The following is a 25000-nucleotide window of genomic DNA, read 5'->3' on the forward strand; positions in this document are numbered from 1 at the left end:
GAATAAGATATAATATAGATATATAGATAGAGAGATAAGATATAGATATAATATATAGATATATATATTATATATATATATATATATATAATATAATATATATATAATATATAATATATACATATACACAGTATATGACATACACACACACTGGTGTCTTTACTGTATTTAAATATTAATTTAATGAACACTAAGATTCTCAAAAGTGGAATTTATTGCATAGCTGTTGATTGTAATAGATTATACATCTGTAAAAAGCCGTGTTTAAAACTGACATCAGCACAATAATCGCAGCCTCATCAGTGGCTTCAATGACACGGTCCTGATGCAGAGGACTCGCAGACCTCAGCCAATCAAATACATGCAAGGGCACATTAGATGATGTTCTAAAATGCGGTCCTAAAGTCCTAAAACTCGGAAATGCGTTAGCATGAGTTCCATCGTCTCAAAGTCAATGTGCTTTGTTAAATAGGTTTTTGGTTAGATACCTGAAATAAGGTTTGTGACTAACACAAGCGTAAGATATTTTCAAGTTTTGTTACGACACAAGATACGTCAGTAAATACCTGAATCGTGAATTTTGAAGCTTTTACGTGTCTTAAAAAAGGCGGTTGCTATCAACGCCTTTATCTTAGTGGTGTTAACGTTAAAGTCATGCGACCATGGTGTAGTTTCTTTTATAGCCGGACGTTAGCGTTTTACTTACGCCGATTGCATTTACGCTTCAAAAATCATAAAAGAGGTGTTCATTTGTGAAGATTATCTTGCTGAACAAAACTTGTGAGTATCATAAACATTTGTTTGCCACAGACTTTATTTTCTGCAATAACCAAAAATGCAATGGAAAAATGCAATTGGCTTACTGCTGCTGCTTAATGCTAAGTTCCGCGTAGGCCTACACAAATACGTCATCCCTGCGGCACTCTATCCGGTGTTTACCTGCCGATCATCGAGGCCGAGGATAATATTACTGTCCCACAGACGTTCCAGAGCATATAAACCTTTAACCTCATTAATCTGTTGTCTCACCTGAGCCCCCTCTAAACTCTAGAGATGATAATGTCTATATCACTTTGATATGATAATAATAACTCTGTCTTTTCATATAGTACCATCAACATTTTAATGTGTCCAATACTTGCAGAAGTAATGACATATTCCCATCAGCTGTACTAGTTAGCATGCTAATAATAACATGGTAAACATCAGCACGTTAGCATTGTTACTTTGAACATGTTGCCTTGCTGATGTTTGCCTTTAGCTCAAAACAGACTTTTAATGGGATTATATCCTAAGGACACACACACACACACACACACACACACACACACACACACACACACACACCTCTGTAAATAGAAATATAACATACTTATCTTGTCTCTCTCTGTCAGACATATTTTTCCTGTCTAACTCCTGCAGTTAAATGAGGAGGATATATGGATGTTAGATTAGCCTCAGTCAGACTGCTGTTTAATTCAGTGCAATGATAACCTATGACTGAACAATGAATTAACATGACATTATGCTGCTCAGCCTAATTCACCCCAATTAATGAAATTACAAAGGATGAAGTCAAGCCTTAAATTCTTAAAGAGCTGCTAGCCGCCCGAGAGGCTGCAGTGTTCAGTACACGACAAAATAGGAAACATTTGTCCTGATGGTGGCGCTAGAGGGAAGGTCAGGGGGTCACTGACATTATTAGAAAATATCTTCATTAGTGTGATCATTTTTCAGTGTTGTGTAGCCATTTATATATTCTCTGTTAAACGTCCAGAGTGTAGCATTTAGTAACATAGCGTCGAGTTTGCAGATTGCAACTAACTAAATATAAGCGCGTCGGGGAACTACGGTGGCCTTAAGGAAACATAAAAACGAGAATGGCCCTCTAGAGAGTTTGGTGTGTCCGTCCTGAGGTCCTGTAGAAACATGGCGGTTGCAACAGGGTGGACTTCCGTGGAAGAGGTCCCGCTCCCCTATATAGATATGAAGGACTCATTCAATGGCCGAGGACGAGGCTAGTGTGTGATTCGTTTTCTTGTTTCCGTCAATTTGGATTTTAATCCAACAAACAAACTATCAAACCGCTTATGCTAACATGCGCTAATGCATTATTGACGGGCCCTTGGGGCAGCTCTACTTCTTCTCCCTCTGGTTTGAGGACAGACGCTACAGTGACTCACTATCGCCTCTCCAGGAACAAGTGGTATTACAAGACAGGACGGGTCGAGGCTAGCCAGAAATGAGCATACTAATTTCAGTAGATATCCCTGCGAAACAATACATAGACGTCTTTAACATAACGACAACACTAACCTCTTCACACTCTGAAGATAATTTTAGCAAATATTTTGATTGTTTTAAACAAAAATTCTGGCCATATCTTACACACCTTTCAATTCAACCTGGAAATTATAATAAAAATAGGACATTGAAAATGATAAAACATTATTGATATCGCTTTGGTTTATTTGTCGTGAATGTGTTGCGTGTGTCTCATTTGGAAAACAAATCCTGAATTGTGTGACATTAACTTGTGTCATGTATTTCGCGTTGGAGCAGTCATGTAGTTAAAGTCCTTGGAGGAGGATGATGATGAAGGCTGCAGGCTTCAGCTACACATTATATTCTTCTCCAGGTTTCAACTCAGGCTTTTGTTTAAAAAATTAACGTTTAAGTATAAATTATTCAGGAAGTCATACCTGGGTGTGGAAGTGTCAGCCTTTATTATATTATATTGCAAACTGAAGTAAAAAACACCAGTGATATACAGGAAACAGTTAAGTTTATAGGTTTATAACATGCATACAACAGCTGCACGACACATACAGTGTATCTACCATCAGCTACAGTTATATAATCAAAATACATTATATTGCATTAATTTGTCAGTTACTGTCTTATTGTAAGAAGCTTTGGACAAAAGACTCAACGAACATTTTGACGAAGAAGAACTATAACACACAACACAGTCCTACAATTATTCTTCCTGGAGCTAAAACTGTCAAGTTTATCCTGATGGTGGCGCTAGAGGAAAGGCCAAAGGTGTCATAAGACCATATCTTACTCTATGTGACTACAATTGTATCACAAACCTGTAGAAATATGCTGGCTTGCACTTGAAAACAAGTGAGTAAAATTAGCATCCGTCAGCCATGTTCACCTTGTTAGGACTCAATAGAAATAAATAGCTTGGAAATGTGGACACAACATATTTAAACTCTATGCAACCAAACTCCCAAAATTCACTGGTATGCTGATGATTTTTGTTTAAATGTGTGTTAATTAGCTCTAGGTTAATTAATGCTAATTATTATAAAGTGTGTTACATTAACAGAAGTGTTAAAAAGTTAGAGATTACAAATGTAAAATACATCTAAAAGACGAGTATGCTAGTACGCTAACAAAATTACACCACATCGAAATTCCATTCTCAAATTCAACACTTAAAAGTTTCTTTAAATATTTATCAGTTACTTTCATTTTTTCAAAATCCCCATGGAACCACTCTTCACATTGGCATATATTATATCCACCGCATAATGAGATAAAAGAAGTCGATGCAGCTTGGGACTGAAGAACTGCCCACATGTACCTGGTAATAAAAGTTAAATGACCCCACCTGGACAAATAAATCCAGTTCTATTGACCAGGCGCTGTTCAATATCAGCCTCTAACACTTAGTCGCAAAGAGGTGAAGCTGCAGTTCAGCTGTTATAATGTGCTAATAACCAGCTACACACACACATTACACACACACACACACACCACACACACACACACAACACACACACACACACACACACACACAGTGTCTTTGTGTCTGTGAGTTGCTGCTGGTGGACTGTGATTGACCCGTTAGCTGTTTGTGTCTGGACTGAATATTAATAACAAACACAGTGAGTGCCCTACATATTAAAACCGGTTCCCCTTGTGTCGGTGTAACTCCTGGTTCACACATGATCAGCTACATGGATGGATGGATAGGGTCGGTAGAAAGAAAAAAGATAAATAAATTATATTTATCTGTGTTAGCGCTGCATGATTATGGCTTAAATGACAATTACGATTTGCTCATATTGAGGACACGATTATTATTCCCAATTATTCATAGGTCTTTGGAATCAAATAGTTTCCATGTTTTTAAGAACGGACTGTTAAAGTTGTTACTTGCAGCCAAAAGAAGATCACCTGTGATGGTAACACAGTTTACCCTGTAAATCAGGTGCGTCTGATGCAGCAGAACGTTTTTGGATTTAATAAATGATGAAAGAAATCCTGATTATTAAACCATCGACTGTACAGCTGCAACAATTAGGTGATAAATCAATTTGTGTAACAGCAGAAAATTAATTGGCAACACATTTACAATAATCAATCAACCATTTATGTAATATTAAAGCAAAAATGAACTGGTTTCAGCTTCTCAAATGTGAATATTTTCTGGTTTTCTTGCTCTTCTGACAGTAAACTGTCTGTTTGTTGGACAAAACCTTTGAAAAAGTCCCCATGGACTCTGGCAAGCTTTGATTTTGTATTTATATCTATTTACGGACCGAATGATTAATTGAGAAAATAATCGGTACGAAAATCGATAATAAAAATAATTGTTAGTTGCAGCCCTAATCAACTGCAGCCATAAAAGGTGTGTGTCATGTGAATGCACTGAGCTGGGACAGATTAAACCGGACTGGTTCCTGTTGTCAGATACCAACTTTGTGCTGGGGAACGCTCAGATCGTGGACTGGGCCGATCGTCTACAGCAACGACGGCTTCTGCAAACTGTCCGGTTACCATCGAGCCGAGGTGATGCAGAAGAGCAGCACCTGCAGGTACAGCAGCTCGCCTGCACACACTGTTGTTGCACCAGAGAGATGGTGAGTGCATCACTGTTGTGTTTTCTCCTGCAGCTTCATGTATGGAGAGCTGACGGACAAAGACATGACTGAGAAGGTTCGGCAGACTTTTGAGAGCTACGAGATGAACTCTTTTGAGATTCTGATGTACAAGAAAAAATCGTGAGTAGTTTTTTTTTTTTAACAATACTGCGAGTGTCACATACTCTGCGTTGACCTGAAGCCCCAGAAACCCAGAAACTCGAGGACCTCGAGATCCACTTTATGTCCAAAACTGGGACACATGCTGACAGTGGATGATGATACTTTATTGTCAGATCAAGTCTTGACATTTACAGGATACATATATTTAATCATAACATTACAATCACCGAAGACAAGACCCTCCACCGTACATTTGATCTGGGATTAGGCTCCGTATTAACCGGTGCACAGAGAGTGCTTAAGTCAAAACTTTGCTGGTAACAATTAGTATTCACTGTTCAGCACAAGGTTGGGGTCAGAGACAATGTTGTTGACCGGCCTTAATATGTTATTGTGGCTGATTCATAGAGTTTCTTAAGGGGTTGACCTACACTGTTTGAGCCGAGTTTCATGTGGGGGACAAACACTTGTAGCATTATAGTGTCACATTACTGGAGACTCATAATCACAGAAGTAAAAAAACAAAAGAATTTGTTTACTCCAAGGCGCAACAATAAGATTGCCTGGTTGCCCGGGGCGAGTAAATCTAGCAGCTCACTCGCCTTATTGGGCAAGTGGTGAAAGAATTATTAAACACATTGTTTTTCCCCGGAGCTACTCTCCCGTCGGTGGAGAGTTGCACCTCTTGTGCCAATTGTGAACTCGTGGGAAAATAAAGAGAAGTTTATCAGCAAGCGAGCGTTTAAATGATCCTGGAAACAGGAGTTTAGTTGGGTGGTGTTATATGGGTGAAGCTCCAGATTCATGTACTTAAAGATTAAACATAACAGTTAACTGAAGTCTTAATAAAGGATTGTATTCGGGCACGTTACGTTGAACTCTGGACTCTCTCCCAAAGGCAGCAGAAATATGTTTTGTCCTTTTGCAGACAGATTCAATGTGGTCTTTCCAGGATAGCAGATGGTTTATTATTACAAACAAGTATTTGTATGACAATACCTACTTGATATTTGCATTATGGATAACAATAGGAGCGTCTTCTTTGTGCTAATCTCAGGAGCATCTCAACGACAGAGAGCTATTGGAGTCTGTTTCACTAATTTAGTGCAGTTTCTGTTCTTTGTTAAACGACCGCAACAACTTGCAAAGCAGAACAATTACCAGCTGCTACTATTTATCAGACATATTATCAGTTTGGGTTCCAAGCATATAACAAGACGGTGAGCTGAGCTACCATTTGGTGTTTTAGTGTTTTGGCCAAGGGCACTTTGACATGTGGACATGTGTCTGAGTACTTTCCGGGAATTGTATTCCCTTTATTAGAGAGTCAACAGTAGAGGAGAGAGAGATGGGGAACAACGACCACAGTCCCCGTTTCAAAGGTTCAAAGGTCAGCAGTCTAAACACCTTGGCCACCTGAGTATAATCCTTTATTTTAACCCTCCAAAGATAACAAAATATTGTTAAAAAGCTTCCTCTGAAAGCCAAACTGTTTATCCTGAGTGTTCAGTGACCTCAAGGACTGAAGTGTCTTTGATTAATGTCTCACTGTTCGTGGAAAAGGGACGACACTAAGTCTTGCTTTAGGAAAAATAAATGATGCATCTATGCTACCTGACTGCAAACTTCTTTACTTTATTCATCTAAAGGTCTGTTGACTAACTTCTGTGGTAGAGTGTCACATTATATGTTTTATTCTTGATAACTTTCTGGAAATGGCTCTAAAAACGTTCATAGAAAAACCTCCTCGGCTATCGGGTCATCTTGAAGTGAAACTTTCAGCAGCAGACTTGAGGAGGTGAAGTGGGCCGTTGACAGCAGTGTGAGGTTGTCTTTGTGTCGGAGCCCACATACAGTTTTCTAGTGATGACTGAGCTTCACATGTGCAGGACGTGACGGACGAACATCAGGGTTCACAGGCGGTGAGCTCCTAAACCTGACCGGCACAGCGGCGGTTGCGTGTTTGTTTCTTCCGCTTCATTTCAAATTGGCACACGAGATGGCACATGCTGTTCGGCCAGTAAACAACATACGGTGTGTACCAACAGAGCTGTAGACGATACAGACTAAGACACACTTTGAAATGGCTTCTAGAGGCTGCATCTGGTGTCGCTGACAACACTTAAAAGCAATTAACGAAAACATTTCCTGCAGCATTTCCACCAAGTGCTGATGTTTGGTTATCAGATGTTCAACGTCGGCCCGCAGCCTGCACTCCATTTAACAGGAGAGAAACATTCTGAGAAACCAGTGCTGCAAAAGGATTAAAGCAACGGGAGATTGGATTGGACCAGTTCAGAGGCAGGGCAGAGGTTCTCCCAGTTGATCCAGACACGGAGAAGGTTATAAACCAAGAGCTCTACACGGGTGCACATCAGTCAGTTCGGTAGAAAGAAAATAGTCCCTACATGAAACTGCTCACAACACAATCTGTGGATTATCTTCAGTAACCGGGTCATGATTTCTGTAAAGAGACGTTGCTGTTGAGTGCCAGCTTGTTCCCTTTATAATGGAGACAAGGCAGACATCTCCAACACTCGGCTACTCACACCAAAGCAATCTAGCTTGATAAACAGCACTACAGGTAAGAGGAGAAGACTCTTCTTGGAGCTGCCTGGTTGACGGTGTAAACAGCTTCTCAATACCCAGAATAAATGTGGCAGAACTGCTGAAACAGTTCACACTCCACACGTCACTGTCAGTGGAGTGTGTTGAGTTTTGACAGATACTGTTTGTGAGGAACATCAGACTGACTTCCTGTCTGTGTGCGTTTGTTGGTGCTTCAGGGATGCCAGTTTGGTTTTTCGTGAAGATCGCTCCAATCAGGAACGAGCAGGATAAAGTGGTGCTGTTTCTCTGCACCTTCAGTGACATCACCGCCTTCAAGCAGCCAATCGAGGACGACTCTTCAAAAGGTGGGTGGAGCTACTAACAATTGTTTTGTAACGTCACAATAATGACCAGCTTTTACCAATTTGAGTTTTTCTTCTGTATCGTAAAGGTACTACAACTGCCTGTGTTGTACAATGACAGTAAATGAACCTTGATCCTTGAACAATAATCAAAGACAGATTCAGGTGTAATTTAATGTTAACATCTTTGTCTCTGGAGGTAGAAACTGTCCTGATCCTGCACTGATGTTTCATGTTCATTACTCTGTGTGTTTGGCAGGTTGGGGTAAATTTGCCCGTCTGACTCGTGCGTTAACCAGCAGTCGAGGAGTTCTGCAGCAGCTCACTCCAGCTGTCCAAAAAGGAGAGAACGTCCACAAACACTCACGGCTGGCAGAGGTGAGATCATTGTTCATCACGTAACCAGAGACGGTTCATAGAGGAGACGGGGCACTGAGAGTCCAGTTCTTTTATCTTTAGGAGACTCGCGGCAGGTCTGAGAAGTGAACGTGAGGACAGATTCTTTCCCCCCAGAGTCACCAAAGTCAAATATTGGACCCATTTTTCCAAAAGCCACATATTCTGAACATTCTGACACTAAAAGGTCATTTTCCAGACGGACAAATCAGGAGAAAATTAGTTTGATGATGACGTTTAATACAGTACGTAGGGCTGCACCGAACAGTTTGAAACTTCATTTATAACGTTGACATTCAAATTCTAAATCGACAACAACATCAATTTCTGTACATCCTGTTTAAATCAGGTATTTCTACAGCGTTATACTGTTTGTAGAATTAGATTTGAATAGACTTGTGGGATCCAAACATTTCCAATAACTCCAGAGCGTTATAAAGTATTAAAGTCAACATTTATTGAAAACATGAAACACACAGCGAGGCACACACCTGTGTTAGATGTTGGAAACAGCCCTAACACTGTGACTCAAGACAAAAACACTGCGTGCCTACAATATGTCATGACATAATAAGTACTTTCAATTGATCTGAAACAAAGTACCTCTGACATCCTGCGTCTTCCTGTTATTAGCAGAGTGTTCAGATGGGAAGTAGTTCCTGTCTTTACAGTCGGCCTTGTTTACTCCTGTGGATCCTGAAAACTTCTACATTTCAGAAACATCTTTATCTCCTGTAATGTTTCATTTCCAGAGATATTTGATCACTAAAAAGTGATCGTGTCTCTGGAGAATCGCTGCTTTCACACACACACACACACACACACACACACACACACACACACACACACACACACAAACACACACACACACACACACACACACACACACACACACACACACACACACACATATATTGTGTATATAAATATATTTATTTTTATATATATATATAAGCATATTGATTGACATTTGATTCTTTTAAATAGTTTAGTAGGAAACATACAGTATCACATTCCCAGCAGCTGATGAGTGTCCTGTGTTTCCGTATATTTAAAACTTTTAATTGTAATTCTCTGTAGGCGTGTGCTTTGTGTTATATAATAATCTGCTGCCATTTTGGCCAACAAGCTGTGAAAAAAATGTATATCCTTATGGCTGGTTGTTTCAGATAATAAGAAAATCTAATGTGTTGAGTGCACTTTATAAACTTTAGCACTGCCCACAGGCGTCGTGCTGCGGATAAGTTCATCAGCTGTAACTAACTGTGACTCTTCTTTAATAATTACTGCTCTGAGGAAGTAATCCATTATCAGCGCAGTTCACCGGGATGATGCTCTTTGTACTCTACATTAGTTAATTCACTTATTTCATACAGAAGACATGTTAATCAGCTGTCAATGATTTTATATTCTTTGCTTAATTAACAGCTGGTTTTAAGCCAATAATCTAATAAAATGCTGTAATTCATTTAAATTTCTGCTTTGGTGAATTATTATTATTATTATTATTCATTTTAAATTTAATTTAGTTTAACAAATTTGAACATTTTATAGTCTGGTTTTGATATAAACAATATTGATATCCTCAGATCTCGTCCACCCCAAAATGATCATTTGTATATAAATGACTCGTGAATTTGTGAAAGTGTAGTTTTTCTCGCATGCCTTCCTGGTGAACGAAGACTCAAAGAGTTTTAAAGAATTGAAGTATATCGGGGCCGCGTTTAACAGCAAAACTAAATTAAAACATCTGTTTACAAACTCTCACACAACTCGTGCAGTTCAACCCGAGTCTCATTTATCCAGTCGCATGCTCACGACTTCTGAAACTCGTACGTTCCACTAAAACCTTACAATTTAAAACACTTACCGCGTAAGAGTGAGACTGCAGTGGTAACTAATACGATATACTGTGTGTGTGTGTATATACTGTGTGTATATATATATATATATGCAATAACTCTGACCACGACCAAACCTGATGCTCTGGTATTTTATATTTTGTCTCAGGTTCTCCAGCTGGGTTCAGACATCTTGCCTCAGTACAAACAGGAAACCCCGAAGACGCCGCCGCACATCATCCTGCACTACTGCCTCTTCAAGACGACGTGGGACTGGGTCATCCTCATCCTCACCTTCTACACCGCCATCATGGTGCCCTACAACGTCTCCTTCAAGACCAAGCAGAACAACGTCACCTGGCTGGTGGTGGACAGCATCGTGGACGTCATCTTCCTCGTCGACATCGTTCTCAACTTCCACACCACCTTCGTTGGCCCGGCCGGGGAGGTCATCTCCGACCCAAAACTCATCCGCATGAACTACGTTAAGACCTGGTTTGTCATCGACCTGCTGTCCTGCCTGCCTTATGATGTCATCAACGCCTTCGAGAACGTCGACGAGGTCAGTGGACTTTCATTCATGTGTTAGATACTTTAAACTGTTTTCTCGTGTTTCTGTGTTTCTCATGTTTACCTTCACTTGATCTGTTTGTTATTGTGTCATGTGACTCGGTGAAGACAGCGGTGGGAACGTGAGTTAGAGATGGAGAGTATAGAAAGTTTAGCTGCGTTATCTAAAATGTGGATGCGACAGGAGATTTCAGAGTCTTCTTCTTGAGTGACACTTGGTTGGACACAAGAACAAATCAATCAAGTGAAAAGTAAAGAAAAACGTTTTATTTCTCCAATACTGTTGTCAGACACTTATAACAGCAATCTGAGCCTGTCAGTGGCAGATACGAGCACTTTTAGTGGACGTACATTGATTGCGAGCTGTTGCCCCGAGCGATTACATCGCAGACCGCCTGACGTCTGCAGAGTTCTCGCTCAATACTGGACCAATTCCCAAAAAAATTGTCCCCATTAGTCAGTCGACACACAAACATGGGAAAATAGGGTCCAGGTAAAAGAAAATCCCGACGTTACCTTCTACAATGCAGTGCATGCCGGCCGAGTATTGAGTCACTTGATTGGTCAATTGCCACCTGTAGCACACGCTGGGCGTCTTACACAGACAGAAGATGTAGTTGGTGTACGGTGGCCAGGAGGTGCCAATCTGGAGAGCACATTTAATAAAATTGCTGTTTTCTTGGGAGTTGATGCAGGAAACATCAGTGAGTGCTGCACTTACAGGCTGCAGGAACATTTCCATTACAGGATTTTTGTCTAGAAATCCAAAGGTATTCAATTTCCATTGATTTTCTGATAATGATATTAATATTATAAAACCAGACCAATAGATATATCAACGTATTCATGGCCATTAAATTCACTTTGAATATGATCTGATTATTTTTCACAATAATTCTTTTAAAATATTTTTTTCTCAAATATTTTCAAGAAGCTTTTGTCTGACGGTTTTGTTTGGGCGAAGTAACTTTGGTTAAGTTTAACAGAAGCAGATTAAATGTCCCGTAGGTTTTCACAGACAATGATTTTGACTTATAATAAACATACATGTAGATGAAGAAGATTAAGGGCAAAGTACTGCAAATGTCAAGAAATATAAATACAAAATACAAAAATAAACAATAAAATAAGAATTTATTTTAATAAAAAATATGGACAATATGTCTGTTTTTACAGATTTTTGCAGGAATGTGCAAAATATTGACGTGATGTATCTACTAACACGTATTGTGTGTGTGGTTTATCTTCTTCCTCTGTGCCAAAGAGCTCCATTGTTAAAACTCATCAGTGAGCTTCACTGCTGCTCTGACATGTTCCTTCATTATCAACACACACACACACACACACACACACACACACACACACACACACACACACACACACACCGTCCTGCTGCACCAAATACTCACCAGAGCACCAAATGTGGATTAATCCGCCACTGAAAATAGTCCCCAACGAATGCACCGTTTCCTGTTTGTTGGATACAAACTACAGCGAGCAGCTGTCTTAAGAAAATAACTGAAGCATTTTTAAACACAAAACTGTAGCGTTGTGTTTTTAAATATTTACGCCTTCAGCAGTCAGAAAGTCCTACGAGACAGACTAAGACATTGTAGCTCCATGAGAGTTGTCGACAACAACATGCATCATTATTTTAGAAAACTATTTGCAGAATTGAAAACATGCAGTGCAAGTCTCTGTCTTTGATGTTCGTACTGAATTAGAAATAGGAAATGTAATCCAACAGCAGCCTGTGAGGAGGTGCGATCATGACATATCAGTAATGTAAAGCATTAAAACTCAGAGACCTTAACGTGAGCTGTGTCCGGTGTTGGTGCAGCCACAGTCCGTCCGGCTGAGGCATGAAATTAAAGACGATGCCGTGTGACTGCAGGAGTCTAATCAACATGATGGACTGTTTTCTCTTCGTCCAATGACTTCACAGAATGTAATGACTTCCTATAGATGCAGAGAAAAAAGGTCATGACTAAGCACCACTGAACTGCTGACGTGTACAAAAATTAAAAATCTCCAACTAAGCGGCAAGAATATATTTTTTAAATCAGTCCAAACAGTCGTGTGTCCACAGCCTGACTCAGCACTGGTGATGCGTTCAGGGTATAGAGAACGTGGAGGTTTATCTTCAGCTGCTGAGAGACGAGCTGAGAGTCTGTTACAGATGTGTTTAAAGATGGCCGCCACAACAACTCGGCACTGGCCTCATGTCTTGATCTTACAGCCGGATCTCCAGCTTCTAATTTCTTTCTTTGCCAAAGCTAAATATAAAAATAGATACTAGAAACCCACAGTGAGGTCTGCGGGTTACTCAACTAAATGCTTTTTCATTTTTCAAGACAGTGAACTGGATCAGATTATAAATGTAAATTCTGTTGTCTTCCATTAGAACACTTTCAGTTCAATCACAACAGAATTCAAAGAGCTTCTGGGTCAATAAACTGCTTCTCAGAGCTCATGTTGACGTCTTCAGATGTCTCATCCCAAAACCCACAGATCAGTTTACTCTCATAGAAACCACAAATCTTTCCTTTGAAGCCTAAAGAGTGAGTCACAGCTCTCTGTTGCGTTCACATTCGCTGTTACTCAAAACAAACTGTGTGTCCTTGTGCTCCGAAGAACATGTTGAATGCATTTTCTTGCTCATTAAATATTTGCAAAGCAGATTTTAATTCCTCCGCTTTAATAGTTGTGGCTGGAGGCTTTTTGTCTGTCCCAGTCTCGTGAGATCTCAGGAACCCCCGAAGGGATTCTTTTCAGATGTGGCACAAACGTCCACTTGGACTTAAAGATGAACCGACAAGAATTTGGTGGTCAAAGGTCACTGTGACCCCACACAACTCAATAATTCATACGCTAATAATGACAATTTCACACAAATGTCTATAGAGACATACAACGTGTGGCGGTAATCCTGCTTTATAAATATATCCTGCTAGAAATGAGAGCAGAGAGAGAAGTCAGGGAAAGGATTTCTGTGGGGTGAATTATTCCTTTTTAAAGTTGTGACACAGTTCAGAGCTGACAGGAAGTGACGGGACGGAGAGAAGTGGGAGGAGGCGACACTCTTGATGCTGTTAACGTCCTGATCAGTTTAGTAATTTAATCATTATGCTGAGATATTTATGAGATTCTGAAACTTCATTTGTTGTCTTATGATAAATAAATAAATGACGTAAAAATAAAGCTTGTTATGTCGTTAGATAATGATGTCGTGATCACAGGAAAACACAAAGAGGAGAAATAATGAAACCCCGTCCTGTGAGGACGAGTTGTTGAGTGAAGGGAGATGAAGTGTCGGAGATTTGACCCCTCGCTTCAGCCCATCAGAGCGTAATCAACCTTTTCATTCTGCCTTCACTCACGGCGTCGATGCTCAGCGTCTCTGTGTGCCAGCGGTGAAGGCTGCTAATGGAGGAGCAGTGCATTGTGGGAGTTTCCCAAGTGAGGAAACAGTGTTGTTGATGAGAGGCGGCTGAGTGGTCCGATGAGAGGCTGCAGTGACAGACGAGACGAGCATGGAGAGGATGTGTGATGTTGCCGGTGGCAGAGCTGCTGCATGTTTCATACACGTTTCATACAGACTTCATCCATCCTGACTATAAAAGCACCGATGGAGAGTGCAGGAGGATTTAAGCACTGACTTCAGTCACGAAACAGTGAGTTCCCTTAATATAAGTCCTATTGGACTTTATACCATGACCTCTGCAGTGGTGAAGGACGTACTCAGATCACAAAAAGTGAATTTTACAAGATTACATTTGAACACATCATGACAACGTTATAATTAACCTTCGCCCAATACTCATTTTTACTGAATAGCTTGAACGCATCGTAACTCGCTCTCATTCTGCCGACAGTTAATAAACCTACAACCATTTCAGAGCAGCAATACATTAACCAAATGACCAACCAGTCAGTCAATAAATCATTCTACTTTAATAAGCGTAACTTTTAATAATCGTCGCACAAAAAACAAAACAATTTACAGAGGTATTAATGACAAAAAGGCTAAAATAATGAGGAAAATAAACCTTGAGCGTCTGTAACACGTTTCATTTTGTGTCACTGCAGCATTTTTAATCAATAAAAGCATTCACAAAATAAAAGCATCGATAAAAGTTTCCACTCCAATCTTCATAGAGGTCTGTGACACAGTTTGTCATCACAAAATACATGTTCTTCACATTCAGTTAACAAATATTAGCATCACTCTTTGGTTCAGAGGAGAGTCTGTAGTGTGGTTCAGTTGTATCGCACCAACTCAGGGGCTCCATGGACCCACATGTCTGGTGCCTTGCTCAAGGGCACCATGGCAGGGCAGGAGGTGAACTGGGACCTCTCCAAGTAGCAGTCACACTCCATTTCTTTTAGGTTGGGTCGGTGACTTGAACCAGCGACCCTGCGGCTCACAGTCCAAGCCCGTACTGACTGAGCCACTGCCGCACATGTTGGTTACATGTCATGTTTACAGACGTGTCCATGAACTGGTTCCACAGTGATGGTGCAACAGTTATGTGAACTAATGATCTTAACGTTATAGTTTGCATCTACAAACCGCTCGTGACCCTTGGCTCTCTAAATGTAAAGATAATAAATGATTGTTCTTAATATTCTCCTCTCGTCTTGATCTGGTCCCTCTTCCTGTGCAGGGGATCAGCAGTCTCTTCAGCTCTCTCAAAGTGGTCCGTCTGCTGCGTTTGGGTCGGGTCGCCAGGAAGCTGGACCACTACATCGAGTACGGTGCGGCCGTACTGGTTTTACTGGTGTGCGTGTTCGGCCTGGCGGCCCATTGGCTGGCCTGCATCTGGTACAGCATCGGAGACTACGAGGTGATCGACGAGGACACCAACAGCGTGAGGATGGACAGCTGGCTGTTCCTGCTGGGGGAGACGGTGGGGACGCCGTACAGGTTCAACGCTTCGGGCTCGGGCCGCTGGGAGGGGGGGCCCAGCAAAGACTCGGTCTACATCACCTCGCTGTACTTCACCATGACCAGTCTGACCAGCATCGGCTTCGGGAACATCGCACCAAACACGGACGGAGAGAAGATCTTCGCTGTGGCCATGATGATGATCGGATGTGAGTCGATTTCTCTCCGAGTGCTTTCGCAACGCTTCATGACGACACTCACAAACACACATAATGCTCATAAAAGGTTATAGATGTGACTTCTAATGATTTCTAAGTGTCCTATGGAAGTTATATACGAGAGGCTGACCGACGGGGCGTATAAAACATTGTGATTACTGCATTTTCATGCTTTACAAATAATCTATGCTGCACCATACGTGATAATTATGCATGAAAAGGCATTAGACTTGACTTACTACCAACAATGAAACATTATTCACTGACTCTTAACTCATGAGCAGAGATCAGTGTAGAAAACGTTCAGGAAGCAGCGTCTCACTTTCAGCCGACAAACATCCCCGGCAGCAGCTCAGATCAGCTGTCGCTAAGTAATGCTGATTCTGTGAGTAACTTGATAACAAGGCCAGAATTAAACATGACTGTTGTCCAGTTAAAGTGCGTCTCTGCAATCCTGGTGTCTGCACGCACCAAACATCCCACTCTGTAGCACCATGTTACAATCGCCAGCTCCGATACTCCGAGTGAGACGTCTTCTCTAGTAGATCGCGTCACATCCGTTTGAGGAGTTTGTTCATATTAGTATTATTATTATTGTTATTATTATTATTATTATTATTATTATTATTATTATTATTATTATTATTCATATCCGATCAATAACTTGAGCTTTTCAAAGTGATAGTTTTGATCCAGTCTGTGTTGGGTTCATTCATTCATTCATAAATAATACAGAAGTTTTTAACCAACTTCATCAACATGTGTTATTTATGATGTTGATGTTAACGTAAATAAATCCAGGAATTATCATCGTTCAAACCTTTAAACCTTGTTGCACACAGACATACACAAGTCTGTCATATATATATATATATTATATGTATATGTATACATATATATGTATGTATGTATGTATGTATGTATGTATATATATATATATATATATATATATATATATATATATATATATGCATACATATATATACAGTACCAGTCAAAAGTGACAGTCAAAAATATATATATATATATATATGTGTGTGTGTGTATATATATATATATATATATATATATACAGTACCAGTCAAAAGTGACAGTCAAAAATATATATATATATATGTGTGTGTGTATATATATATATACACACGTGATCGATGGATGTGTTTAATTTACAGAAGTGTAATTGAACATGTGATACCAGCTTCCACAGACAGAATAATAGTTAATGTTGCAGTTCAACATATTTAATTTAATTTACCTCTGAGAATCCAAAGCTTGTGAAACATCCAGTGTTGATTTAACGTTTGACGTAAATATGATGTGTATTTCTCATCTATATTTAAGAACAAGTGTTATCTTTACCAACAAACAAGCCAACAGTGACTGAGCGAGAGGGCTTTTTTTAGATCAGTGACCTTGATCCACTGAAGGTCATTTATTTTTCTCCACCTGCGTCTGTTTAAAGATTTAATCTGTGAGCGACAGTTTTGGAGCTCAGCAGAGATCTGAGTCGACATCGACTGTTTGACGTTGTAAAAGATTGTTATCAGAAATGACTCCTCAGTCTCCACCCACGCTGCTGCTGCTGCTGCTGCTGCTGCTGCTACTGCTGCTGCTGTTGCTGCTGCTGCTGCTGCTGCTGCTGTGCTGTGCTGCTGCTGCTGCTGCTGTTGCTGCTGCTGCTGCTGCTGCTGCTGCTGCTGCTGCTGCTGCTGCTGCTGTGCTGTGCTGCTGCTGCATTTAAAGGAACAGTCAGACATTTTTTCACCACATAAAGTCGGTCAGATAATTGAAAAGCTTTCATAAAGCATCCATAAATCATATCTGGAAATATAGACGCATTTTACACTAATGTCTCCAAATATTACTGATGTAAACAAACCTTTTAAAAGCACCAGAGCAACACTTTTTTTATTGTCCCTATTTTTAAAGCTGTCTGTTAACTGAAGTGTTTGCTTTGATTGAATCTCTGTTTCTCCTCCTCCATCTGTCTGCTCCATCTGTCTGCTCCATCTGTCTGCTCCATCTGCAGCCTTTAGTAGGAGGCGTGTGGTGTCATTTTCACACAGTTACACAAACACACCTCATCCAGTGTGACAAACGGCTCCCGGCTCATAGAAACAGCTACACCTCGTCCTTTATCATGATGCGGATAATTATACCTCAGTCATGTGAGGACTCATGTGGAGTCATCTGAACAGCTTCCACACTGTGAGATTGGATTACAGCAGACTTTAATAACAAGCACAGTTTCTTACAATGTTCTTCACTATCCGAATGTCTTGTTATTTTAGAAACATTGATACAGTCCTAGTATACGACGTATGATAAGGATACTATTACCAGTTTGGCTGCTTAGCTTACGTACTTACAGAATGTATGATGTGATTGGCAACGTTGGCTGTAATATAAACTTCCTCAAATCCAATAACTAGCAGGACAGAGCGGCTAATGTCTATGACGGCGTGAAAGGGTCATTGTAGGTTAAAAGGAATGTACACAGCCGGGGTAGGCGAGTAATATTCCCCCCACAAAATCAAATAAATTGTACATTTCCGAGAAAAAAACTCAAAATGTCTCTGAGATCATAAATTCGCTTCACTTTGCGAGGTTGAATCAAGCTTATTATTATATTTTAGTTTTATATTTTTTGTTCATCGAGGGCCGGATGGATGTGGGTAGTTAATGATCGATGCTCCTTGGCTTTGGAAGTAACGCCCGGTCACTGTCGTAGGTAGCGGGCTAGTTAGCATCGCTAACGTCTCAGTTTATGTCAAAGCAGACTCGGTGTAATCCGCTCATCACACTTTTATTCTTGTGGTTTTGTAAAGACTGAAAACGGAGCCGACCCTCCAGACTCTTTATCCAGAGTCTCCGCATGTTCAGCTCTTCAACATGTGGAGACAACAAACGCACACACACCTGCTGTGACGACGGACGGGTTCAGCAAACGGGTGCGGGGGCCTCGAGTAGCTTTGGCTTTTACGTCAATTTAATTGGGAATCTTTAACTTTATTGTTTGACGTTTTCTCTGGTCTGCTGCCGGTCTCTCCTGGAGACTCTCCTGCTCTGCTGCCGGTCTCTCCCGGAGACTCTCCTGCTCTGCTGCCGGTCTCTCCCAGAGACTCTCCTGCTCTGCTGCCGGTCTCTCCCGGAGACTCTCCTGCTCTGCTGCCGGTCTCTCCTGGAGACTCTCCTGCTCTGCTGCCGGTCTCTCCTGGAGACTCTCCTGCTCTGCTGCCGGTCTCTCCCGGAGACTCTCCTGCTCTGCTGCCGGTCTCTCCTGGAGACTCTCCTGCTCTGCTGCCGGTCTCTCCTGGAGACTCTCCTGCTCTGCTGCCGGTCTCTCCCGGAGACTCTCCTGCTCTGCTGCCGGTCTCTCCTGGAGACTCTCCTGCTCTGCATGCTTAGGATTAACTGCAGGCTCCACAGATTTAGAGAGGCCTGTCTGCTGCGATCCAGACAGACGGACAGACGGCCTCAGCGGTAGCGGTTGTTTCCTCAGCGATGTGACGAGGCCTGACACGCTGAGCTCTGCTGTGGTGGAGTTCCTCACTGAAATATTAACTGTACTGTCAGATCAGCTGGACTCAAGTCCTCCCTGCTGTCTGCTGCAGTCTGCACAGATCAGGCTGCTCAGCAGGATGTCTGGTTGAGCCTGAGAGCTGGAGGTGACTGATCCTGCCGCTTTCACAGTAACATCAGGCAATAATGTGCAAAACGATATTACAATGTGATTAACAAAGGAAAACTAAATTAAAACTAAAAAGTACAATAAAGAATCACGCAGTACGACCCAAATGTGTGACACTGTCTGTATCTGCAGAGTCCTCACACACCGGAGTCATCTGTGATTCTCTCTATACAATAAATACAAATGAAACCTCTGTATCCTGCTCACTGTGTGCTCGGGGACATCGGTCCGTCTGTCCACCATTTAAGACCAAAGCAAGATTTTTCAGGAGCTGCAGGTACAACTTTAGTGCCACCAGGATGTGTGCGCTGTCAACATTGGCTAAAATTGACGTTGAAATATTCCTTTCTAAAAAGACTCATAGGTTTCGATTTGTGCGCATTATGTCCACGACACCGTTCTTTTACTTTTGTCAAACGCTGTGTTTCTTTCATATTCTCCAATACATATGTCAGCAGCGAGGAGCGAAGTAGATTCAGACACGTTTTGTACGTTACACTGAATGTCTGTTCCTCACGTGTGAAGCCAAACGTCCAATTGTTCACAGCGAGGACAGACAGACAGTCTGTGGACGTATCCCAGAACACCAGCAGGTAAAAGCTTTTCCTCACTTGAGCTGAAGGATGAAGAGCTTTAATGTTGACAATTCGTCTCCTTCATAGGAAGCTGATGTCGTCTCGTGTCACATCAGATCTACGGTCTGTTACTCTGGATCTCATTCACCTCTCAACCTTCGTCAGACACTTCCAGCGAGCTTCACTCATATCTGACTTTAAACAGAACAACTATAATATATGAAGGACGTTCGCTACCGAAGAAGAGTTTGCCACAAAAGCTTGGTTGGGCGCAGTCAGATTGGTGATTGGTAAAAGAAACTGGAAGCTGAGCATCAACATGTGTGCAGATTCACACAGGAACTACTTCCTGTTTCAGTGTCAGGATCACAGTAAAGCCTCTAACAAGCAGGAACTAACAGGCAACGTGTTGCTTTATCAACATGTTCTTCAACCTTCACAATAAAAGGTTAGTCTAGTGTCAGCACTGCTGGAGCTGCATCAGGGAGCATCAGCTGAACTCTGGACGGACACGTCACAGTTCAAACCTTCAGTCTCACACTGAGTCGACTGCAGAGAAGAGAAACACACAGACTGAACATTTAGAGCCTGAACGCACCGTCGTGGTTCAGTAATGATCCAGGGTCTCCTACACTTTCATCAACTGGAAAACAAACTTAAAATCCAAGTTCAACAGCATCCTCCTCTGTCGTGCAGCGCTGTGGGGACGTCCACTAAATGGAAGTTTGAATCGTTTAATTCTTCTTTTAAGGTCAAAACTAATTTCAAATGCAAATAATACATTTGCTGTCTGAATCTTTATCTCTGGTAAAATACCAATTATTGAAGGAAGAAGAAAAACATCAGTAGAACAGCTGATTTATAACTTTTCACAGCAGTGTATAATATATCTTCTATTGTTTGTTATTGTTAGTTATTATTGACGCCCAGTTGTAATTCCTGTGCAGTGCAGACGTATCCACACAGTTTGTCCCTCTGGGGCTCCTGTAGAGACTGCTGAGACTGTCGTCAGGGTGCAGTGCAGTCTGGATCTTCTGGTTTCCTTTTTAGAATCATGAAGGAAACTGAGTATTGGATTATCCCCCCCCACACACACACACACACACACACCCCCTCCTGTCAGTTTCCTGGCCCACAAAGTGGCTGAGAGCGGCTGGAGGCTGATGGAAAGCGGTTGCTATGACAGCCAGCATCCTGGATCCTGGGTGAGAGTTTGGGGGCATTAGCATAGCGAGTGTGAGCGTTGTAATGCTTACCGTGACATTAGGACGGGATCTGAGAGGAAGGACAGAAATAGCTGGTCCATTTTCTTACCCGAGCATCTGCTCTCCGCAGCAGCAGCCCAAAGACACCAGGAGACCTTAGAATTAAAGATCATCTCCAGTTTGCTTCTTTAGAAAGTTGTTTTCCACACAGATTTAACCGGCTGTGTGTGTTTGGAAAGTTTCTGCTTTCCAAACAAGTGAATCAGAGTTCAAATTCACCGCTGTTTAGACTTTACAGTAACCTTCATGAAGGTCACAGTGAAGAGATTCTGAGCTGCTGTCAGGGTGGCGGCAGGTTTCTGCTGCTGCTGGACGGGTCGGTATCGATCCGGTGACCCGGGTCCATCCCGCTGACAGGCTGCGAGGCAGCTGAGCTGAGTCGGGGGGGAACGGTCATCAGTGTATTGATGAGCTGAGAGAGTTACCGTTAATCTGTCCATAGACGCGGAGACACTTCTGACATGTCAGCGCTCAGACGGAGACTGAATCGATGTCTTGAGGAACTTGAGAAACTCAAGTCACAAAAATCTTTGTTTCATCCACAAAACTATTTATGTTTCCAATGGACCGTTGAACAAACGGGTATCAGTGTCGGCGGGAGGAAGAAGAGGAGTGAAAGTCAAAGACGGGCAATAAAAATCTAAGAAACGATCAAAGTCCATTTCAACTGTAAAGCTTTCTTTAACTGTTTAACTCTTCTAGTGTCTGTTCGATGAGAAGAATCTAAATGTTGTTCCTTCTTGTTGACAGCGCTGCTGTACGCCACCATCTTCGGTAACGTCACCACCATCTTCCAGCAGATGTACGCCAACACCAACCGCTACCACGAGATGCTCAACAGCGTGCGAGACTTCCTCAAACTCTACCAGGTTCCCAAAGGCCTCAGCGAGAGGGTGATGGACTACATCGTGTCCACCTGGTCCATGTCCAGAGGCATCGACACCGACAAGGTAACGCTTCATCAGCTGCTTACGTTATTCCCTGTCACTCACAAAGTCGAGGCGTGCCACACTTCGATCGCTTACATGTGTCTTGTCTTGATTGGATAGCGTATATTAGAGAACCACGACATGAGAGGAGAACGGGGCGGTGACTTCGTTCTGCTTCAAATGGAGCTCGTGAGCTTGTGGTCACAACATGTGAAGTCGTGCACGGCAATATTACATTTTACTGTCGCCGTCTAGAAGCCACCGAGTTTAACAGTTTAGCAAGCTAGCGATAAAGATAGCGTAATGCAGGGAATGCAAAGGCATGATGATAGTAATATGCAATTACGAAGAAAAGCTGAATACGATTACAATTATATATTATCACCGCCATTTCTGAAAATGTCAGCAAACACGCCGCAACCCGTGAACTCAGCTTCCAAGTTACTTTACAAGTTTCCACTTGGAGGTCATGAATGCCACAAGAGGGGGCGTGCATATGGACTGAACCCAAACCCCATCTGACGGAGGCATCAGTGTGACCTCAGTTTGACCTCAGTTTGACCTCTCTGTCTGCAGGTGCTGCAGATTTGTCCGAAGGACATGCGTGCAGATATCTGCGTCCACCTCAACAGGAAGGTGTTTAAGGAACACCCGGCGTTTCGGCTGGCGAGTGACGGCTGCCTGCGAGCCCTCGCCATGGAGTTCCAGACCGTCCACAGCGCGCCGGGTGACCTCATCTTCCACGCCGGAGAGAGCGTGGACAGCCTCTGCTTCGTGGTGTCGGGGTCACTGGAGGTCATCCAGGATGAAGAGGTGGTGGCCATTTTAGGTGAGTTCCTGAGAACTGTCAGTGTTTTAATCTGGAAGTGAAACTGTGTGTTTGCTGCTGCCAGCTGACACCGCCCGTCTATCGGAGGAAACACCTGAGCTCTGAAACAAAGACGGCGAACCCTGCAGAGTCACCTGCCACACAGAGAAACACAAACACGCTCCTCTGCTTCCTCACTGCATCAAAACCAAAACATATTTCTGTTTGCTATTTTCGTCAGCGTGCGTAGGAATCATGCTCCAGGGCGCTCATTAGCAAAGCATCAGTTTTATGCATGAAGTGTTTTTCTGAAACATGCTGCCTGGTTTATCGGGCTGATGCAGGGAGACAGTTCACCGGTTCAGAAGCAAACACAGTAAAAGAGGATGGAGGAAGCTGTCCAGGCGGAGCACGGCTGAGCAAACAGCCTTCAGAGTCATTATGCAATTCACTCCACAAACTTCTGTCTGAGATTAATATATAAATATATATTACAACTCTGCAGGAACACTCACTGCTCACTGGTGCAGCTGCTGAGACTCAGATGCTGAGAGGGAATTAGGCATGCTGACGGCCTCTCAGAGATATATATATATATATATAGAGCTACCAGAAGTTTTATCAGCAGTCTGAATCAGCTTCAGTTCCTCTCTGGATAAATATTTAGACTTTCTTTGCAGATCTCTCAGAAACACTCTGAGCCTCTAGTTTCACAGCACAGAACTATTTAAAGTCCTTGTGCGTCGCTTCCTCTTTTCACATCAGTGCGGTGTTTTCTTAAAGCAGCTGCATCAAAGCGCTTCTTCCTTCTGATGAGTATGTGTTCAGGGCAGTGCTCTGCTGCGTTATTAATGACAGCGTTCATCATCTTGACCCGCTGAACCGTGGGCATGTATCTGTTCACCAGAGGAGGTTTGAGCAGTGAAACTCTGTCATGTTTATTTGGATCGAACTCAGAAACACAAACTTCACTTTAATATCAGATGTTGCGCTTCAGAACGTCTCCTGACACTTTAACTCACTTGTTTCACACACACTGTTCTGGAAATCCTCCAGATGTGCAGAGATTATGTGTCTGATGTGACTCCTCAGATCTGTGCCCTGCTTATTTGTCTGCAGGTAAAGGTGACGTGTTTGGTGACGTGTTCTGGAAGGAGATGACGTTGGCGCAGTCGTGCGCTAACGTTCGAGCGTTGACCTACTGCGACCTGCACATCATCAAACGAGACGCGCTGCAGAAAGTTCTGGCGTTTTACTCCGCCTTCGCAAACCACTTCTCCAGGAATCTGGTGCTCACCTACAACCTGAGGAAGAGGGTGAGTCTGCACACCTCGTCACTCCACAGGCGCATTTAACGCAGAGAGATGTACTACATTCAAATATACAAATACATACAGTGTGGTTGAGAAGTTAGGAATCAGCTGTTATGTTGATGTTTTCAATCCATTCAATAATAACTATTTGAACTGAGATAGAAACTATTTCAAATGTATTATTTACATTTGAAATAGTTTTGGTCAAACTTGCATTTAGTTTTTGCGCTGCACGACAGAGGAGGATGCTGTTGAACTTGGATTTTAAGTTTGTTTTCCAGTTGATGAAAGTGTAGGAGACCCTGGATCATTACTGAACCACGACGGTGCGTTCAGGCTCTAAATGTTCAGTCTGTGTGTTTCTCTTCTCTGCAGTCGACTCAGTGTGAGACTGAAGGTTTGAACTGTGACGTGTCCGTCCAGAGTTCAGCTGATGCTCCCTGATGCAGCTCCAGCAGTGCTGACACTAGACTAACCTTTTATTGTGAAGGTTGAAGAACATGTTGATAAAGCAACACGTTGCCTGTTAGTTCCTGCTTGTTAGAGGCTTTACTGTGATCCTGACACTGAAACAGGAAGTAGTTCCTGTGTGAA

The 25000-nt window shown here is 42.1% G+C and overlaps 1 protein-coding gene across 1 annotated transcript in view; it reads left to right on the plus strand.

Moving 5' to 3' along the window:
* Window positions 1–4731: 4731 nt before the first annotated feature.
* LOC115005834 (potassium voltage-gated channel subfamily H member 1-like) overlaps window positions 4732–25000 on the plus strand; it is a 29851-nt gene continuing 9582 nt past the window's right edge. Inside the window, exons 1-10 of the mRNA XM_029427799.1 lie at window positions 4732–4832; window positions 4911–5015; window positions 7249–7250; window positions 7787–7915; window positions 8172–8290; window positions 10319–10711; window positions 15387–15816; window positions 22107–22306; window positions 22862–23114; window positions 24213–24409. Of these exons, the coding sequence (XP_029283659.1) occupies window positions 4810–4832; window positions 4911–5015; window positions 7249–7250; window positions 7787–7915; window positions 8172–8290; window positions 10319–10711; window positions 15387–15816; window positions 22107–22306; window positions 22862–23114; window positions 24213–24409 (1851 nt within the window). The 5' untranslated portion in view covers window positions 4732–4809. The remainder of the gene's footprint in view (window positions 4833–4910; window positions 5016–7248; window positions 7251–7786; window positions 7916–8171; window positions 8291–10318; window positions 10712–15386; window positions 15817–22106; window positions 22307–22861; window positions 23115–24212; window positions 24410–25000) is intronic.

Source organism: Cottoperca gobio, unplaced genomic scaffold, assembly GCF_900634415.1.
Source record: "Cottoperca gobio unplaced genomic scaffold, fCotGob3.1 fCotGob3_378arrow_ctg1, whole genome shotgun sequence".
NCBI classification, from domain to species: Eukaryota; Metazoa; Chordata; class Actinopteri; order Perciformes; family Bovichtidae; genus Cottoperca; species Cottoperca gobio.